General features: G+C 38.1%; 1 protein-coding gene across 1 annotated transcript; it reads left to right on the plus strand.

Annotated features, from left to right (window-relative positions):
- Nucleotides 1-1,108: 1,108 nt before the first annotated feature.
- Nucleotides 1,109-2,038, plus strand: LOC122484719 (olfactory receptor 1A1-like). The gene has a single exon (XM_043582669.1). It carries the CDS (start codon nucleotides 1,109-1,111, stop codon nucleotides 2,036-2,038), a length of 930 nt encoding a protein of 309 aa, XP_043438604.1.
- Nucleotides 2,039-19,849: the final 17,811 nt, after the last annotated feature.

The raw sequence follows: 19,849 nt of genomic DNA on the forward strand, positions 1-19,849 counted from the left end.
TAAGTATAAAATTTATGTACATATAAAAAAGAAAACTTATGTATGAATTATTTAAAAGGAAGAATCAACAAGATCAGGTGTAGAGGTGAGGGATAACCTAAGTGACAATGTCTGGTAGCATCCCTCTTGGGAGAACCCATGAAATAAACCTGGCTATATTCAAACTATTGAGTACAGACATATTGGTGTGTAAACTAATATTCTAAATAATCTCTGGAAGGGAGATGAAAATAAGATATCGTTCTCTTTCTCAAGCATTTTGCTGTCTACTCAGGGAGGATGTGCAGAGGATGAGGCTCAGTCGGACATGTTGGTAGGATAACTGTGCATGGAAATATGGGAAGAAAAGACAGTCTACCCACAGATACCTAGAGTCTACTAAGCAGGAGATGAAGCCACAATGGAGTTGGATGGGTCACCAGAGGATATAATAAAAAGAGGTAAGGCAAGGTCAAAGAGAAAAACTTGATTCCATAAATTTAAGGGTTTGGAATAAAGATAAAATCTATTGAAGGAGGTGGTGAATATCTACTTTCAAAATTGGCTACCTGGAGAGTAAACACCAATTCTTCCTTTGTTACAATCTAACTCCAGTGGTCCTGTGATTTACAACTTTCCATGCCAATGTAGACAGACACTGGTTACCTCCTGGCTCTGGGTTCACCATCAGTCTGGACAGTGGAACAATATCTAATTGTTCACGGTACCCTGGTACTAACCACCCCTTGCATTGGAGAGTTTTTGCAAAGAATCCAAAACACTGTCCTTTCATTTCCATGTGTAATAAAATTATCATGTGATTCTTCCTTCTCCATTAAGTTGTAAGGTATTACAGAGTAAAGACTATGTCATATATGACTAAATGGATAAACTGTTTTTCACATATATATAATTTTTCCACAAAGCCTAACAAACTTTCTAACACAGAGAAATTAGGTCCAGTGACAAACAGGGATTTTCCCTAGAACGTATTGGCTATCTATGCATTTAGTAACCCAAGTATAGACACAGCAACCACAGAAGTTAAAAATGTTGGTTTAGAATATCATTACATACAATAAGTTTACTAATAATGCTGGATTCCTCTTCCCTTTCTGCTGAAGGATCCATGAGAGGAGATAACCAGTCCTTTGCCCTTGGTTTCATTCTCCTGGGACTTACTGGTCAGCAACAACAGGAAAATTTCTTCTTCATCCTCTTTCTCTTCATTTACCCCATCACATTGATTGGAAACCTGCTCATCATCTTGGCCATTCACTCTGACATTCGCCTTCACAACCCCATGTATTTTTTCCTTGCCAACCTCTCCTTTGTTGACATCTTATTCTCCTCTGTAACCATCCCAAAGATGCTAGCCAACCATGTCTTGGGCAGCAAAGCCATCTCCTTTGGAGGATGTCTAACACAGATGTATTTCATGATTGACATGTCTAACACAGATAGCTATATCCTGGCTGTGATGGCATATGATCGTGCTGTGGCCATCAGCCGCCCACTTCGTTACACAACAATTATGAGCCCACGGACTTGTGTCTTGCTGGTTGTTGGGTCTTGGGTGGTTGGAAACGCCAATGCCCTCCCCCACACTCTGCTCACAGCTAGTCTGTCTTTCTGTGGCAACCAGGAAGTAGCCAACTTCTACTGTGACACTGCCTCTTTACTCAAGCTGTCCTGTTCTGACATTCACTTTAATGTGAAGATGATGTACCTAGGGGTTGGTATTTTCTCTGTGCCATTACTATGCATCAGCATCTCCTACATCCGGGTCTTTTCCACAGTCTTATGGGTTCCATCCACCAAGGGTGTGCTCAAAGCCTTCTCCACATGTGGCTCCCACCTCACAGTTGTTTCTCTGTATTATGGGACAGTCATGGGCATGTATTTCCGCCCTCTGACTAGTTATAGCCTGAAGGACGCAGTGATAACTGTGATGTACATTGCAGTGACCCCAATGCTAAATCCTTTCATCTACAGTCTGAGAAACCGAGACATGAAGGCTGCCCTGGGAAAACTCTTCAGCAAAAGACTCTCCTCATAACCAAGTGAGGACATATTGAGGAATGCAGTCATCAATTAGGCTGCACTTGAAAATCCAGCTGCAATCCCCTCCCCCTCCAAGAAGCCACTTTTGTTTCCATCCACTGAAGTCTTATCAGATCTTGTAACAGTTTCATGAGACATCCCATTGAGATTATAGATATGTAGATGTAGTGTTCCTTTTTCAGAGTTACAGCAAAGGAATATTGGGATCATGTCCCAGCTACGCTACTGACTAGCACTTCATTTCCGTATCTAAATAATAAAAATAAGAATGTCTTCCTTGTCTGTCATAGGGTGTGAGGGTAACAGTACTTCATGCTTTGAAGGTTGTAAGTCCCTATTGAAATGTCTATTGGACTATTGTCAATTGGACTATCATGCTTCATCATCCCTACTTTGCTTGTGAACCTTGAGGGCAAGACCTATCTTAACACATCACTCTATTTCTTCCAATGTTGGTCATTAAAGTGCAACCAATAAATACATGGAGGTGAAATAAAGGAATGCAATTGAATAAATGTAGTGATCAGGCATGATCAGTTTGACATTCGTTCCCATCCATCATATATCTGCTATTTCTGAAAGTTACTTTTGATCCATTTTTTTTATTTTTATTTTTTTTTGGAGAGAGAGAAAAAGAGCATAAGCAGGAAAAGGACAGAGAGAAAGGAAGACACAGAACCCGAAGCAGGTCCTAGCTCTGAGCTGTCAGCACAGAGCCCAACATGGGGCTTGAACTCATGAACTGTGAGATCATGACCTGAGCCAAAGTCAGACTCTTAACCGACTGAGCCACCCAGGCACCCCTACTTTTGATCCATTTAAGAAGGAGAAATCATACCCACTATTTTTATTATTTAATTTTTTTAATTTCAGTATAGTTGATACACAATGTTACATAGTTTCAAGTATACAGGTAGTGATTTGAGAACTTTATACATTGCCCTACACTCACCACAAGTATAGCTACCATCTGTTGCCATACAATGCTATTACAATATCATTGAGTATATTCCTTATGCTGTACATTTTATGCCTGTGACTTATTCCTACCATAGCTGGAAGCCTCTATTTCCCACTCTCCTTTACTCATTTTGCCCATCCCAATGATAGACAAATGGATATGGAGATGCAATATATATATATATATATATATATATATATATATAATGGAATATTAGCCATTAAAAAGAATGAGATCATACCATCTGCAGCAACACGGAGGGACCTTGAATGTTTTATGCAAAATGAAATGTCAGACTGAGAAAGACAAATGCCATATGATTTCACTCACTTGTAGAATCTAAAAAAAAAAAAAACACAAATGAATAGGGGCACCTGGGCGGCTCAGTTGGTTAAGCATCTGATTTCAACTCAGGTCATCATCTTGCAGTTCGTGAGTTCAAGCCCCGCACTGGGCTCTGTGCTGACAGCTCAGAGCCTGGAGCCTGCTTTATATTCTGTGTCTCCCTCTCTCTCTCTCTCTGCCCCTCTCCTGCTCGCACTCTCTCTCTCTCTTTCTTTCTCTCTCTCTCTCTCTCTCAAAAATAAATAAACACTTTAAAAAAAGGAATAAACAAACATATCCATTATTTCTTAATACAAATGATTTAAAACAAAGAATTAGATACTTTCATGTATTCTGAAAGTGACTACAAGAAATAAAAGATGGATGCTGGTGTAACCTTAAAGTTATTAACTACAGGAAGAAGTTACTTCCATTAGAACAGAAGGCTCTAAATGGAAACAGTGGTGCTCCCAGGACCTGGGAGCTCAGAAGAATTTCATATCTGGTGCTCAGGTCTTTGAGAAAAGCTGCCAACCTTCTGCCACTTGGTCCTCACCTGCTGAAGTGACCCCAACTTTCATTCCTGGGGGATCTGACTCCTCAGTAGTACTTCCTGTCTTTTTGGGTGTGTTGGGAAGGGCTGTTGACATAGTTTCTATTCTATTTCTGTTCATGGAAATACTAATGCATCCCAGACATGGCTACAGGCATGGGCCTCCTGGCAGCCCAGTATGTGGTATCAACACAATGTCCTTCTAATTGGGATCAACCGCTCAACCAGCCGAGGAATCCTTTATTTTCTGAAGAGTCCATAGAGTCTTGCTGCAATCTGGTTAATCTTTTCATAATAATATAAACTGAAATATGTAAATCCCAAAAGATTATTATTGATAACCTTTTGATAAGGCTATTAGCAACTAAAGAACCAAAAATACACTTTGTGACAATAGACGTAGATGCAATAAAAATGCATTAAAACAAAAACATGAGAACAATGAGTATAGGATTCAAGATGAAAGGTCATCCAAGAGGAAAGACTGAAGAAAATGGAAGGGGATAGCAACATATAGAGGTTATTACTAAAGTCCTAATTGTCATGTTGGGTGGTGGGTCAATGAGTGTTTACGATATTTTTCTTTAAAAAAATACAGTACTTCTCTTTATGAATTAATCAATACATAGATGATGGATAGGTAGATAGACATACGTAGATACATTAAAAAGAAGAAGAGATCTGCATGAAGCAATGAGGGGGGTTTGTCTTTAATCCAGGATTGGAGAGACAGAGAGAAAGCAGTAAGGGAGTAGTGGAGTGGGGAGACCAAGAATTTAATCGGGCATCTCAGAGCCCCCTAGGAAGAGACAATGAAGATATAGACAAAGAATCTAGATGCAAAAGTAATGAGGACATAGAAAAAATAGAATACAATAACTTTTATAACAATAAAGGATGCCTGTAATAAAAAGAGTGAAGGAGAGAATGATTTTTTAAAAATTATTTGCACTTGGGGCAGATTTTAAACGGTTCCTGGGGGACATCTCATGGAAGTATTAATAAATTGTACAATGAAGATACGAAACATAGCAGCAAAATTAACAGAGCATGAATCAGAGTGGAGTTGATACATGGAAAGTTTAGAAATAGATGAGATCATCTAGTGGACTCTTGTAGAATGTCTAAATTTCAAGAAAATGCTCCATAATGGAGAATAAAGATTCTGGTGGAAGAAGAAATTTGTACAATCTTGACTGATGTCCCTGCAAGTCAGGCTATGTGTCTCTCTCAATGTGCTGTCAAAGACCATTGCACTGTATATTTTCAGTGCATTGCAATTATACTCTTGAGTGGTCACACAAATACTTGTTTGGAAAAAAATGAAACAGTAGCCTTCATAAGGAACAAAGTGATGAGTGCTGCAAAGGAAGTTCAATATGCCATGTAGCCTCAGAAAAATTAAGAACCAAATATTTATTAAATTGGATATTCATTAAACATCAAAAAATGTGTGTGCATATGTATTTTATATCACATATACAATTGTCTTTTTTAATATTCAAAACAGTCCTGCAACATAGGTAATAATGGCCCTCTTTTACAGACAAGAAAACCAGATCTCTGAAAGATGATGTGACTTATCTGATGTCTTTCAATTAGAAGGAACAAATGAGGATTTTGAACCCAGCTTTCCCGATGCCTAATATGTTTCATTGATTCAACAGCTGGCCCATAGAGAAGATATGAAATACTAAGGAGAGATATCTAAGGAAGTCGGGATGTGTGCAGGAGACATGACCAGGATTTTGACAAATATTAGCCACAGCAATAGGTGAGCTACAGAGCAGAGGGGAGAAACACAGACTCAAATAGATGGTATCAAACTTTATTATTCTTTGTGCTTTAAAAAGAATATTTATCATTACTGTCCTTTATTTATGAAAATAATGAATTCTTATCTACAATTTATTGAGCAATTTTATGTGCCTGGCCACATGTGAAGCCCAACACGTGAAGTATTCACTTCATCTTCATGCTTTAAACCAGGAGAGAGAAGTGGTCCTTTATCTAGGTTCCCATTCTCATCACCATCATTCAATACATCCAAACGTACCCAATGCCATTACAAAAAATGCCAAGGAATTCACAAAGAGAGATGACAGTAATATAAATCACAGCTATCACGTTCTGTTCATGCCTTCCCAGGAGGTCCTGGACATTGTTAAATGGTGTGGCACTGGGCCATGGGCCTGGGCAAAAAGCAGAGCAAAGGAAGTGTTTCTATTCTAACATTATGTCTTCCCTATCCTGAAGAAAGAGATAGCAAGATAGATATCCTCTGAGGACAGTTGTTCGTTCAGGCTACAGAAAGGAAAAACCTTCCAAATCATTTTTAAAGCACGTGTACTGGTGATTTTAAAACCTGATAAATATTGCACAAAACTAAAACCACAGATGATATGGCTTGATGCAAAAATTCTCAAAAAATATGAGAAGGGGCCAATAAAACATTAAAAGAAGACAATATCTTCACCACATGGAGCTTATTCCAGGAGTGCAAAGAATAATACACATTATGAAAATTTCAATTAGGAAATTACATATTAGGAAAAATAATGGGAAAGCTTCAGATATTTAACAATATTCAAAACCCATTTCTCATTAAAAATCATCATTAATTGGAAAATCGATTGATGTTTCAGTAACATGATATTATATATATATATATATATATATATTAAAAAGCTAATTTCATAACGGGAGAAGGGAGGCATTTATACTCAAGTCAAGAGAAACATGAGGATGCTCATTGCTAAAATTCTTAGTTTTTTTAAGAGTTGAACATTCCTTTTTTTTCATTTTTATTAAAATTACTGTTAGTTAAAATACTGTGTAAGATTAGTTTAAGGTGTACCATTTAGTGACTCAACACTTCCATACATCACCCAGTGCTCATCACAACAGGTGTACTCCTAATCCCTATCACCTATTTAACCATCCCCAACCCACCCCCCTTCTGGTAAACATCAGTTTGTTCTCTATAGTTAGAGTCTGTTTCTTGGTTTGCCCTTCTCCCCCGCCCCCCCCCCCCCCCGCCCCGGTAGTTTGTTTTGTTTCTTAAATTCTACATATGAGAGAAATCATATAGTATTTGTCTTTTCTCTGACTGACTTATTTCAATTAGCATTTAAAATTCCTATTTAAAATTATATTTGAGGGGCACCTGCATGGCTCAGTCGGTTAAGCATAGGACTTCGGCTCAGGTCATGATCTCACAGTTCACGGGTTTGAGCCCCGTATCAAGCTCTGTGCTGACAGTTCAGAACCTGGAGACTGCTTCAGATTATGTTTCCCTTTCTCTCTGCCCCTCCCCTGCTTGTGCTCTGTTTCTGACTCTCTCTCTCTCTCTCTCCCAAAAATAAATAAACATTCAAAAACATTTTTAATTATATTGATGGATACACTTACTGCAATTCATCAAAAGCAGTGCTAAAGAGGAAATTAATAGATAAAACTGCTTACAGTAAAAAATAAGAATGATCTCACATCAATAACCTAACTTCACAACCTAAGGAACTAGAAAAAGAACACACTAAAACCCAAAGCTAGCAGAAGAAAGGAAATATAAAAATTAGAGCAGAGAGGGTCGGCTGGGTAGCTTAGTGGGTTAAGTTTCCAACTCTTGCTTCTGGCTCAGTTCACCGTCTCACGTGGTGAGATCCAGCCCTGCCTTGGGCCTCACTAAGAAGTTTAAGTTCTCTCTCCCCTTCTCTCTCTCATCCTCTCCTCCCCCACTCTCTCTCTCAAAAAACAAACAAAAAAAAATTAGATCAGAGAAAAATGAAATAGAGAATAGAAAAACAATAGAGAAAGTCAATAAAACCAAAAGTTGGTCCTTCAAAAAGATCAACCAAATTGACAAAAAATTAGTTGGATGGCCTAAGGAAAATAGAAGATTAAAATTTCTAAAATCAGAAATGAAAGTGGGGGCAGCGGGCCTTCACTGTGGGCAGGGCTAGTCAGCCAGGTGGATGCCGCTGCCCTTGGCCCAGCAGTGTGCCCCACCCCAGTGGCGGCAAGGCTATGCTGGAGGTTCAGAAGAAATGGGGCCAGTGGCTAGGTCCAGACAAAGTGGGAGGCTGCAGTCCTGAGGCCAGGGTTCAGGACGAAAGCAGGCAAAAGAAGGGAGCGGTGGCCCTTCTCTCTAAAACAGAGAGAAGAGGCAAGTCTGTCAAGGGAAAAAGAAAAGTTACTGAAGCCTGAAGTGATGATCCACTCATCACTTAAGCCACTTTCGGAAGAAAGGAGGCTTCAGAGACCTTGGGAGTTAAAGGCAGGGAGCCAGAAGAGTATTTTAAGTCGATGCAAAGCTCAGTAGTGAAATTACCTAGTGATCGTCATCGTATTGAAAACAGATCTTCACGGGAAGGCTTGAGCAATGAAGCTAAAGAAAAGAAGTTAGGCTGTCACAAAACAATACTGATGACTGAGTACCATAACAGAAAGAAACTGAATCTTCAAGTAAAGAAAAATTGGATTCTAATATAAATTGTTTGTCTTCATTCAGTCTCTCTGGTAGAACCGACTTTAATGATTATAAAGGAACCTATAATCACTGATGATAAAAAGATGAAGTCCGAGGAACCTAGCAGAAGTGGGTCAGAGGTAGTTTTTTTTTTGTTTTGTTTTGTTTTTTTGGTGCAAAAAGGTGATTTTATTAAAGCATAGAGACAGGACCCGTGGGCAGGAAGAACTGCACTGTAAGTGTGGGGGTGATGGATTTATGAGGGGGGGGGGTGGGAAGAGGGAGTTCCTAAAGGGATTTTCATATGCTAAAGACTCACAGATTATTGGAGGCCTAGCTATTGTCAAGCTAAGGTTGTTTTTGCCTCTAGCAAAGCATTAACCTTAAGACTGTAGGGAGTTCCTGGGCACCTGGGTGGCTCAGTAGGTTAACCAACTGACTTTGGCTCAGGTCTTGATCTCGTGGTTCCTGGGTTTGAGCGTGGCATCAGGCTCCATGCTGATGGCTCAGAGCCTGGAGCCTGTTTCAGATTCTGTGTCTCCCTCTCTCTCTTCCCCTCCCCTGCTCATTCTCGGTCTCTCAACAATAAATAAACGTTAAAAGAACAAAAGACAGTAGGGAGTTCTGTTGATGGGATTGTCTTTTTCTGATAAATTGGTGGAAACTCTTAACAGTTTAACCATTTGGGTTTTTTTGGTCCTTTCCTGTTTTTGGGTAGCCTGGAGTGTCCTAGGAATATCACACATATCCCACCCGCAGGAGGGTGAGGGGGGATTGCAGTGAGGGGTGTGCTAGCTAGCTTGTGCTTTGCCCCTTAGCCAGCCTCCTGCTCCCTCATCATATCTCCCCAGAACAATTTTGACTCTTAAATCTTTAAGATTGTTGAAGGTGAAACGGAAAGTAATTTCTAATACCGCTGAAGATACTCAGCTAACTAATATGACTCAAAACTCAGCAGGAAGTTAAAAAAAATTAGAGGGAATTTGACAAAACTTAATTTGACAGGGCTTCACAGTATGACCAGGAAGCAAATAACTCTACAGGCAAAGTTATTCATCGAAAGGCATGTATTGCTGGGGCACCTGGATGGCTCAGTTGGTTGAGTGTCCAACTTTGGCTCAGGTCATGATCTTACAGTTCATGGGTTTGAGCCCCCACATCAGGCTCCGTGCTGACCACGTGGAGCCTGCTTCTGATTCTGTCTGTCTCTCTCTCTCTCTCTCTCTCAAAAATAAGCTTTAAAAAAAAGGCATGTATTGCTAAGCAAACACTTGTGGTTCCAGAATTGATTAAAATATTGAACACAGGACAGCTGACTATTTTTAAAATTCCATCACTTAAGAATAACACAGAAAAAAAGAAAAGAAATAAATGCCAGATCACGAGAGAGAGAAGCATATGGTTCCCTAGAACTTCTTGACAATTTACCTAGAGCAGAGGTAAGACAAAACAGGAGTAAAGAAAATATCTCCACAGGAACTTCAGGACCTCAAACATTGAGTATACAAAATAGTGTAACTCCAGTGCAAGCTAAGTCTGACTCATGCAGCTGCAAGGATTCCTGTAGTATTTCTCCAAGCTTTTAAAGCAAGGTAATGAGAATAAACCATCTAACTACATCTCTGAACCAGGCAATGTTGTTTTCAATAATGAAGCTGATTCTCTCACAGTTGAAAGAAATACTTTTTCTGGTGATCTTGGGTGTATAGAAAAAAGGTCTGTCTTCTGCCCTAGTGAACAAGAAACGTTCAAACCAGTTTCCTCTGAAGTTAGTGGCAGAGAAATGACTAAGAACTTCTCAGAATTTAAAATGGAGTTTCCAGATATTCTTAAAGCATAGGAAGGTGATGGCCTCTTAATTGATGTCTTTCAAGATGACCCACACCTTTCTGGGATCGCCAATGAAGGGCATTCATTTATTTCAATGGTTCCTATGATAAGCCAGGGGCCCAGTATTTCTAAACAGCACCAATCAACAGACTTTAAGCACATAGAACTTCCAGGAAAAAAGAACCAAGCGATGACTTGAGAGAACTTCCTATACTGGATCCTGCACTGATGAAGTCAGAGATCTGTGCTTCACTGTCAGCAGCAAAGAGAAAACATGATTCCAAAGATGAAAACATTTCCTTAGGGGAAATTACTAATGAGACCTGTAAAAGCGAAAAACTGGGACAACTCAGTGAACACATAAAAAGTTCAGACTTGGATGAAAAGGAACTTTCATATATTAAATATATTCTTACATTACTTATCATCAGGGAAATACAAATCAAAACTACGAAGAGATACCAACTCATACTCATACTCAAAATGGCCAAAATTAACCACACAGGAAACAACAGACACTGGTGAGGATGCGGAGAAAGGAGAACCTTCTTGAACTGCTGGTGAGAATGTAAACTGTGCAGCCAATCTGGAAAACAGTATGGGGGTTTCTCAAAAAGTTAAAAATAGAACTACCCTACAACCCAGCAAGTGCACTACTAGGTATTTACCCAAAGGATACAAAAATACAGATTTAAAGGGATACATGCACCCCAATGTTTATAGCAACATTATCAACAACAGCCAAATCATGGCAAGAGCCCAATTAGTCCATTGACTAATGCACAGATAAAGAAGATGTATGTATGTATTATATACATATGTATACCGGACTATTGCTCAACCATAAAAAGAATGAAGTTTTGCCATTTGAAATGACATGGATGGAGCTGGAGAGTATTATGCTAAGCGAAATAAGTCAATCAGAGAAAGAAAATACTGTATGATTTCACTTACATGTGGAATTTAAGAAACAAATGAGCCCAAGGTTGGGGGAAAGAGAGGCAAACCATAAAACAGACTCTTAACTATAGAAAACAAACTGAGGGTTACTGGAGGGAAGGTGCACAGGAGGGTGGGCTAGATGGGTGATGGGTATTGAGGAGGGCACTTGTGATGAGCACTGGGTGTTGTATGAAGCCCTTCCCCATTTCAAGATTTAAAATTTTCTCCTGTATTTTCTCCTGGTGTTTTTCTGTTGTTGTTGTTTTTTTCAATAAATTTGAATCTTTTATCTACCTAAATCTAAAATTTATCTTTGGAGAAAGGATGTAAAAACAATGTAACCTATAAAATTTTTTTTGGACATGGCTTTTGTGCACTTTGCATTCTCCTAGCATAAGAAAATATCTAAAATATTTATGTTCACACCTGTTAATATCATAACTTATGGTTTCTGGTTTTGATATTATGCTTAGGCTTTCTCCACCCTCCAAATTATACAAATACCCTTTTATTTATTTTTGCTACTTCTGATATTTATTTTTTATATTTAAAATTTTTTTAACGTTTATTCATTTTTGAGAGATAGAGACAGAGTGTGAGTGGGGGACAGGCAGAGAGAGAGGGAGACATAGAATCAGAAGCAGGCTCCAGGCTCTGAATGGTCAGCACAGAGCCCAATGTGGGGCTCGAACCCATGAACCACGAAATCATGGCCTGAGCTGAAGTTGGATGCCTAACCGACTGAGCCACCCAGGTGCCCTTATTTATTATATTTAAATCTTTATTGAACCTAAAAAGTATTTTGACATATGGTGAGTTGGTCCAAAGCTCATTTTCTATCCAGTTAACCAGACTGTTGTTCTACTGACATTTATTGAATCATTTCCTCATAAATTTCAAATGCTATCTTCAATATTTTCAAGTTTTTATGTATGGAACTATTCCTTTACTTCTCTTTTGTTTCATTGATTGCTCAGGTCCTTGTACTGATACCATACGGTCAATTATTTGAAAAATAAAAATAGCAAACAAAATAAAAATAAAACAAGGAATGCTTGCTTTAAAAGATACTAAGATGTGAGGTGCGTGGGTGGCTGAGTCGGTTAGCGTCCAACTTCAGCTCAGGTCATGAGTTTGAGCCCCGTCTGGGTCTCTGCTGTCAGCACAGAGCCCACTTCAGATTCTCTATCCCCCTTTCTCTCTCTCCCTCCCCTGCTCATTCTCTCTCTCTCTCTCTCTCTCTCTTTTTCTCTCTCAAAATAAGTATATAAATTTAAAAATAAATAAGTAAGTAAAAATACTAAGATGTATTATAATCTAAAATATTTTTGGTTGTTCTTATATTCTCCTAGAGTGCCTTAAACTCATGATAAAATAGTTTTTTAAATCCATAAATTAAGAATTACATCTTTACCTTTAATATTCTCATTCAGGAACATGGTATTCTTTTTATTTGTTAAAGTTTTATGTTTCTCAGTTGATTTTTGCAATTTTCTTCATAAGGATTAATAGTATATGAAGTGTATATCATTATGTAATATGTGATTATGGACTTTAAAAAAAGAATAGTTGTTAAGAGAGTACATTTCCAGAGTCCTCATCACAAGGAGAAAGTTTTTCCTTGCTTTCTTCTTCGTTTTTGTTATATCTCTGTAAGAAGATGCTAGCTGAACCTATTGTAGAGATTTTACAATATATGTAAATCCTACCATCATGCTGTATGCTTTAAACTTACACAGCAATGTATATCAATTAATTCTCAATAAGACTGGAAAAAATTTTAATAATTAAAAATTGAATTTTTAAAAAATTGAAAAGACTAGACAGATATAAAGTGAGATATTAAAGGGTTATCTCAGCTCAAACAAAAATGAAAGTGGACACATTACTACCAGTTTTATAGAGATAAAAAAGGATAGTAAGAGAGGATTATGCACAATTATATGCACAAATTTCTAGAAACACATAACCTACTAAGACTAAATTATGAAGAAACAAACAATCTAAATAGACCTATAACAAGTAAGGGCATTAAATCGGTAGTGAAAAAGTTTCCAACAAAGAAAACCCGTGGACCTGAGAGCTTCACTGGTGAATTTTAACAAACATTTAAAGAAGAACTAATACCAATCATTCTCAAACTTTTCCAAAAATATGAAGAAGAGAGGAATTTCCTAACATTCTGTGAGAATACCAAAACAACCAAAGACACTACAAGAAAAAAAAAAGAAAACTTCATACCAATATCCCTTATGAACAATGATCTAAAAATCCTCAACAAAACAGTAGCAAACAGAGTTCTGCAGCATATTAAAAGGTTTAGACACCATGACCAAGTGGAATTTACTCCTAAAATGCCAGGATCATTCCACACAGAAAAATTGATCTCCCTCTCTCCCACACCCCCAGGCCCTGATAAACCATCCTCTACTCTATGTTACTATGACTGTGACTTTCCTGTAATACACATAGAAATGAGATCATTCACTATTTGTCTCTATGTCTGGCTAATTTCACTGAGATCCCTTAGGTTCACTATTGTTATGTAAAAGGAAGAATTTGCTTCTTTCTTGTGACTGAATAATATTCCATTAAATGCAGTGTATATGTGTGTGTATGTGTGTGTGTGTGTGTGTATATATATATATATACATATATATATATATATATACCACAGTCTTTGCAGCACCCAACAGGATGTTCCAATTGGTGCCAGGAGCCCATATGCCAACAAAGTGTCTAGAAGAGGTCAGCTCAGAGCTTGGACCCTGGAGACACATTCTCTAAGAAACCCTCTTGCCCATACTTCCTTCTAGAGAAGAACTCTGGGAAAGATTACTCTTGAGAACCACTGTCTCCTCAGGGCACAGCCATAGGAGTGTGTAATGAGTCTCAACAATTACTCTGACTACGGCCAAGATGAAGACCTGAGGGAGTCACGTTTCAAGAGATGTTATAACCTGGTAAAGAATTCCTAATTTTCTCTATTCTATGACCACCTTGCTTCCTGAGGAGGAAGCTAGAGTTTCCGTCTTCATGGCCCATCTAGAACAGTCATTCCTTCTGCTCTATCATTAGGAAACTCGAGGCTCTTTTGTCCAAACCATCCAAGTCCTAACTCCTTCACCTCAAGTACAGAGGACCAGAGACCCACTCTTCAAGCCTACTACTGACCCTTTCTGCAGCATGCCTGCCTCCCCAGGGAGGAATGTTCACAAGTGCTTCAGCAGCTGGCTGTGAACTTCCCACTCGTGGAAGAGGAGTGAAGGCCACAGGACCAAAACCCCTTTGACAGCATCTGAGCTGACGCCTCAATAGGAGGTGTGAATGTTGTGGAAAAGGGTCTTTATGACAGTGACAAATCAAGGATAGATAGCCAGCAACTGCACTACCTGCATTAGCTCCTTTGAGCCTCACATAACCTCCAAAGGTAAGGTATTTTTGTCATTTTATCAGGTGAAAAATGGTGAATTGAATTGCCTAAAGTCACGCAGAGATGTAGTAGCAAAATTAGGACTCAAACCTTGGCTCCAGAACCCAAGTTCTCAAGGTCAGATGGCTAAAAAAAGCAAAGAGAAAAACAGTGACCCTTTCTCTCTGATAATTTTCCTTGGGCTTAGTCCAAGAAAACAGGATGAGGGAAGGGGCATTTGTTTGGTTATATTAGTTCTGCACTCTCTCCACCTCCTGAATTTATAGTGTGTATGTGCATTCATTATCATCAAGAAAAGCTACAAACCCTCCTTTTACTCCCACATACAATGGTGCATACTAATTGGCCCCTTCAGGAAATTATGTCATTTCATTGGCAAAGTAGCAAAGAGTTGAACTTTGAGGAGTCTCAAAGCACTTAGAGGATGTCCAGTTAGCATGTTTGCTGCTTCCAATGACCAGGGAAAGCATTTGGCCTCTTCTGTACCTTCTAGACTCTCTTCACACCATTTTACTCATGTTACAGGCATTTCAGAGCACAAACACTTTCCAGAAAGGTGGTTTTAGTGACCCAACATTGCCCTCAACTCTGAGTTACTTCCTGTGAACTCAAGGCTCTTATTCTGCTTCTAGCATTCATGCTTTTGTACCTCCTAGCTCCTCGCCCTGGGGCCAAAAGTTTCTGTTACCTTTTTCTCCAAGGATTTTGCAGAAATCATTCTGCATTCTCTCCATGATGACACCCTGACATCCAGTTCTGAGTATCTCTATCCTCAGTCCCTGTGCTCAGAAACTTCTCTGCTCTAGTTCCCTGTTTCTCCAGTTCTCCCATTGATTATACCAACCACTTCTCTTCTGGTGTTACTTGCTCTTATGTTTTTTAGTTATTTTTCATTTTATTATGTCGTGGTTTTCCTTGTACCAGATTATCATTCAAAATGTTGTCTTGTTTATCATTTAATGTATATATTCAAATACTTATGTTTATATTAAACAAAAGTTTGCATTTCTCCAGTATCAGAAACGGTGCGATTCACATCCACTATACTAATTCTTAGTATCTAATGAATAAATTATAAATTCCTTGCATTGGTTAGAATGCTCCACAATATAAACCCAAACTTCTTTCTGTATTGAACACTCCCTGTCTTGTGCCTGTATTCTCAGCTCCTGACAAAAATGTGTAACATATTTCTTCCTAAACCATTTGTTCTTGAGTTTTTCTCCATGATAAGGAACTTCAAGTTCATCAGTTGGATGATGGGTAGTCAATGAGTGGTTTCAGAGACAGACACAATCACATTTGCATTTTATAAATATAATTTTGATTTCAGTAAGCAGATGTCTATATACACAAGCAGGATGAGCATCATAATGGCCCCTGCATTCCCTTTCCCAGTAGAAATAACTTCCATTTATTCTCAACCTCTTCACAAGGTACACATCCTATCTCCTCCATTCACTGAAAAATGGACTTGAGCCACCCCGTGCTATGGCCACCCTCTTGACCCAATTACCATCGAACATGCAAAAATTCATTTTAAATCAAAATTATTTATTACTGTTAAAACATCAGAATAATTAAGAATAACCTAACAAAAGTTCACCATCTGTATTTAGCAAATGTAATAACTTGGTCTATATGCTACAAAATTTTCTTAAAGCTTATTTATTTATTTTGAGAAAAGAGAGAGAGAGAGAGAGAGAGAGCGAGAGAGAATCTCAAGCAGCCTCTGTGCTGCCAGCACAGAACACAACACAGCCATGAACTGTGAGATCATGACCTGAGCCAAGACCAAGAGTCAGACACTTAATGGACTGAGCCACCCAGGCACCCCTATGCTACAAAACTTTTAATGAAAAAAGTATTACAGAAATAATTGAAACCTTTCTTTGTTCCCATCCAAAATTCATTTTGTCCCTCTTACTCCAGAGATAACTACAATTCTAGACTTGTTAGTATATTCCAATTAGGACTTATACTTTCACCATGTATTAAATTGCGCACATAATGTGTGATACAGAATATATCATTCAGTGACTTCCTTTTTTCCAGCCTATTTTTAAAAATTTGTCCAGGTGAATTCATTCACTTTTACTGAGGCACAGAATTTATTCATAAGAAAATTGCATAATTTTCTTATCTATTCCTCCATCAGTAGGCCATTTCCAAGTTTTCTATTGACAATACATCCTCATGGATGTCTTCAGGAACACAAATGCCAGACTTTTTCTAGGGTCTAATCTAGAAGTGGAATTGCTGAATCACATGTGTATGAATTCCAGCTTTCCTAGAGGTTGGCTAATTGTTCTCCAATGGCAATATTAATCTTCCCATTTCTTCCCAACACTTGAAGTTGTCATAGTTTTACACATCCCAAGATTAAAGATGTTAAATTGTCTTTTAATTCAGTTAAACATCTTTTATTTTCTTTCTTGGCCATACCAGCTTCCTCCTCTATGGCTGGCCTGTTCCAGCCTTTTTGCCCATTACTTCTTACAGTATTTTTGGTCCTTTTCTTATCAGTGTATAGGAAACCTCTGTTATTCTGAATATTAATCCTTTCTTAATTATGTGTGCAGCAAATACCTGTTTGCAGTCCATGACTTGCCTTTCCCCCTTTCTTATAAATGTCTTCTTCATATAAATGCTTTAAATTTAAAATAGTCAACTTGAATAAATTTTCTTATGTTTTATATGCTTTGTGCCTGGTTTTAAAAAATCACTTCTTGGGGCACCCGGGTGGCTCCATCGGTTGGGCATTTGACTTTGGCTCAGGTCATGATCTCACAGTCTGTGAGTTCAAGCCCTGCTTCGGGCTCTGTGCTGACAACTTAGAGCCTGGAGCTTGCTTCAGATTCTGTCTCCCTTTCTCTCTGCCCCTCCCCAGCTCGCACTCTGTTTCTCTCTCAAAAATAAAATAAAAACATAAAAAAATAAAATAAAAATAAAAAAACCAATTATTTTCCCCAAATCATAAACATATTTTCCTCTAAATATTTTTCCAGCTCTATTGAGATATGATTGACATACTACCTTGTGTAAGTTTGAGCATAGCATGTTGATTTGATATGTTTACATATTCCTCTAAATACTTTGAAGTTTAGCTTTTTACAATTAATCTTTAGGAATTAGTTTCAGTACTGTCTTCATTGTATGGGTATCCCCATATACAAAATGGTCAGTCCATCCTTTCTCTGCCCATTTCTAAATCAACCTATGTTATATCCTAACTCCTAATAAACACTTGACCTATGTCTGGACTCTCTAGTCTGGCACATAGGTCGGTCTATTTTTCATTCCCTACACCAATACTACTCTTTGAATTATAATAGTAAATCATTTGATGACTGATATGGTAATTAATACCTTCTGATTCTATATACTCAAATTATATTTGCTCTTCATGCTTCCTTATTTTTCTGCATGCTAAATTCAAGTTTAACAGAAATCTGTGGTATTTTGATTAGGATTGCATCCTATTCATAGATTAATCAGAGGAGAACTGACACGTTTCTCATAGTTAAGTCTTGCCATTAACATTGCTTATCTTTCCATTTTCTTTAGGTATTCCTTTTTTGTTCTTCATAGTATTATAACTTTTTTCACTAGTTGGACTTCTTTTTTAGGATTATCTAGATTCCTTAATATTTTCTATTGCTGATTGTGAATGAGGAGTCTTTTTTAAAATTATAAATTTAATTACTATTTAAAAATAAGTAGAGGTACCTGGGTGTCTCAGTCGGTTGAGCATCTGACTTTGGCTCACGTCACAATCTCATAGTTCATGGGTTTGAGCTTTGCATCGGGCTCTGTGCTGACAGCTCAGAGCCTGGAGCCTGCTTCAGGTTCTGTGTTTCCCGCTCTCTGTGTCTCTGCTCCTTCCCTGCTCACACTCTGTCTGTTTCTCTCAAAAATAAACATTTTTTTAATTACAAAAAAATATGTATAGTATTGATTGTGTTTAATATTGGTTTATACCAAGCAAACTTGTTGATAACTCTAGAGGTTCCCTTGAGAATCCTTGATTGATCCAGAGATTTCCATGGGTTTTCTTTGCAGACAATCAAATATGACATCACTGTAGTGTTTTATGCACAGGACTCAAATTAGCGCTCTACATTATGTTTATCTGTGACTGCATCTCCTGAACCAAAAGGGAATTAACACACCAGAATCCAGCCGTTGGGGCCTTATTTGTGGTTGGAAACCTGAAGGGGCTATAGTGGTTTCAACTATGACTTATAACACTTGTTCTGAGTTTTCTTCTTATTTCTCATACCTAAGTATTCCCATTTATTCCCTTTATATTTGGATATATACTTTTTTTTTTTTTTAGTTTTAAAACTTATCTAGAATTTCTATGTGTTTTAACTGGAATGGGACTTGTCAACATTAGCTTAATCCTCCATGTTGCCAAAAGCCCCACCTCTGAAACGTTATAGGCCACATGAAATACCATAGTCTCTTAGCCCTTTAGCTTCATTGAAACCTCTGAACCCTTGTATATTATGTGTGAAGGTAGGGAAAGGCATTTCAAAAGAGAAAACCAACAAAGACTTTTTTAAGTACATCATATTTGGGGAACAATTAATGAGAACTGCTTTCCCTGTACCTAACATATAATTCACACAGGCACTATAGGAGACATTAAGAATTAGTGGTTAAATTAAATATAGATTGAATTGGGTCACCTGGGTGGCTAAGTTGATTGCCTGACTCTTGATTTCAGCTCAGGTCATAACCTCACATTTCGTGGGATCAAGCCCCACCTCAGGCTCTGTGCTAATAGCACAGAGCCTGCTTGGGATTCTCTCTCTCCTTCTTTCTCTGCCCCTACCTCCCCTCATGCTTGCTCTCACTCTCTCTCTCTCAAAATAAATAAATAAAGTTTTAAAAAGATTGATTGATTGATTGACTTAGTTCATTAATGGAGCAGAGTGCTCTTTAGAAAATTTAGTGATTTATTTAGGATACCTTGAACCACAAAAACAGAGAGATCACAAAACATATAATGGTTTCAATGGAATAAAAGTTTATTTCTCTCCTACACAATAGTTCCTGTATGTTTCCTTGGTTCTCCACTGAATGTGGAGAACTAAGAACACAGGTTCATCCCACTGTGTGATACCACCAACCCATTCAGCCTACTGGCCATTTCCATCTAGTTGGAGGAAGTCCAGAACTGGAATGCATGGATTGTGATGCATTGGCTAAAATTCAGTCACATGAACACACCTCAGTGCAAGGGAGAGTGGGAAATATAGTTTAATTGTGTGTCCATGAAGATGTGAA

This window comes from Prionailurus bengalensis, chromosome E1 (genome assembly GCF_016509475.1).
Source record: "Prionailurus bengalensis isolate Pbe53 chromosome E1, Fcat_Pben_1.1_paternal_pri, whole genome shotgun sequence".
Lineage (NCBI taxonomy): Eukaryota > Metazoa > Chordata > Mammalia > Carnivora > Felidae > Prionailurus > Prionailurus bengalensis.

What these genes read in the sequence shown, in the direction of transcription:
- LOC122484719 (XM_043582669.1), top strand. Translation starts at nt 1,109, where the DNA reads ATGAGAGGAGATAACCAGTCCTTTGCCCTTGGTTTCATTCTCCTGGGA.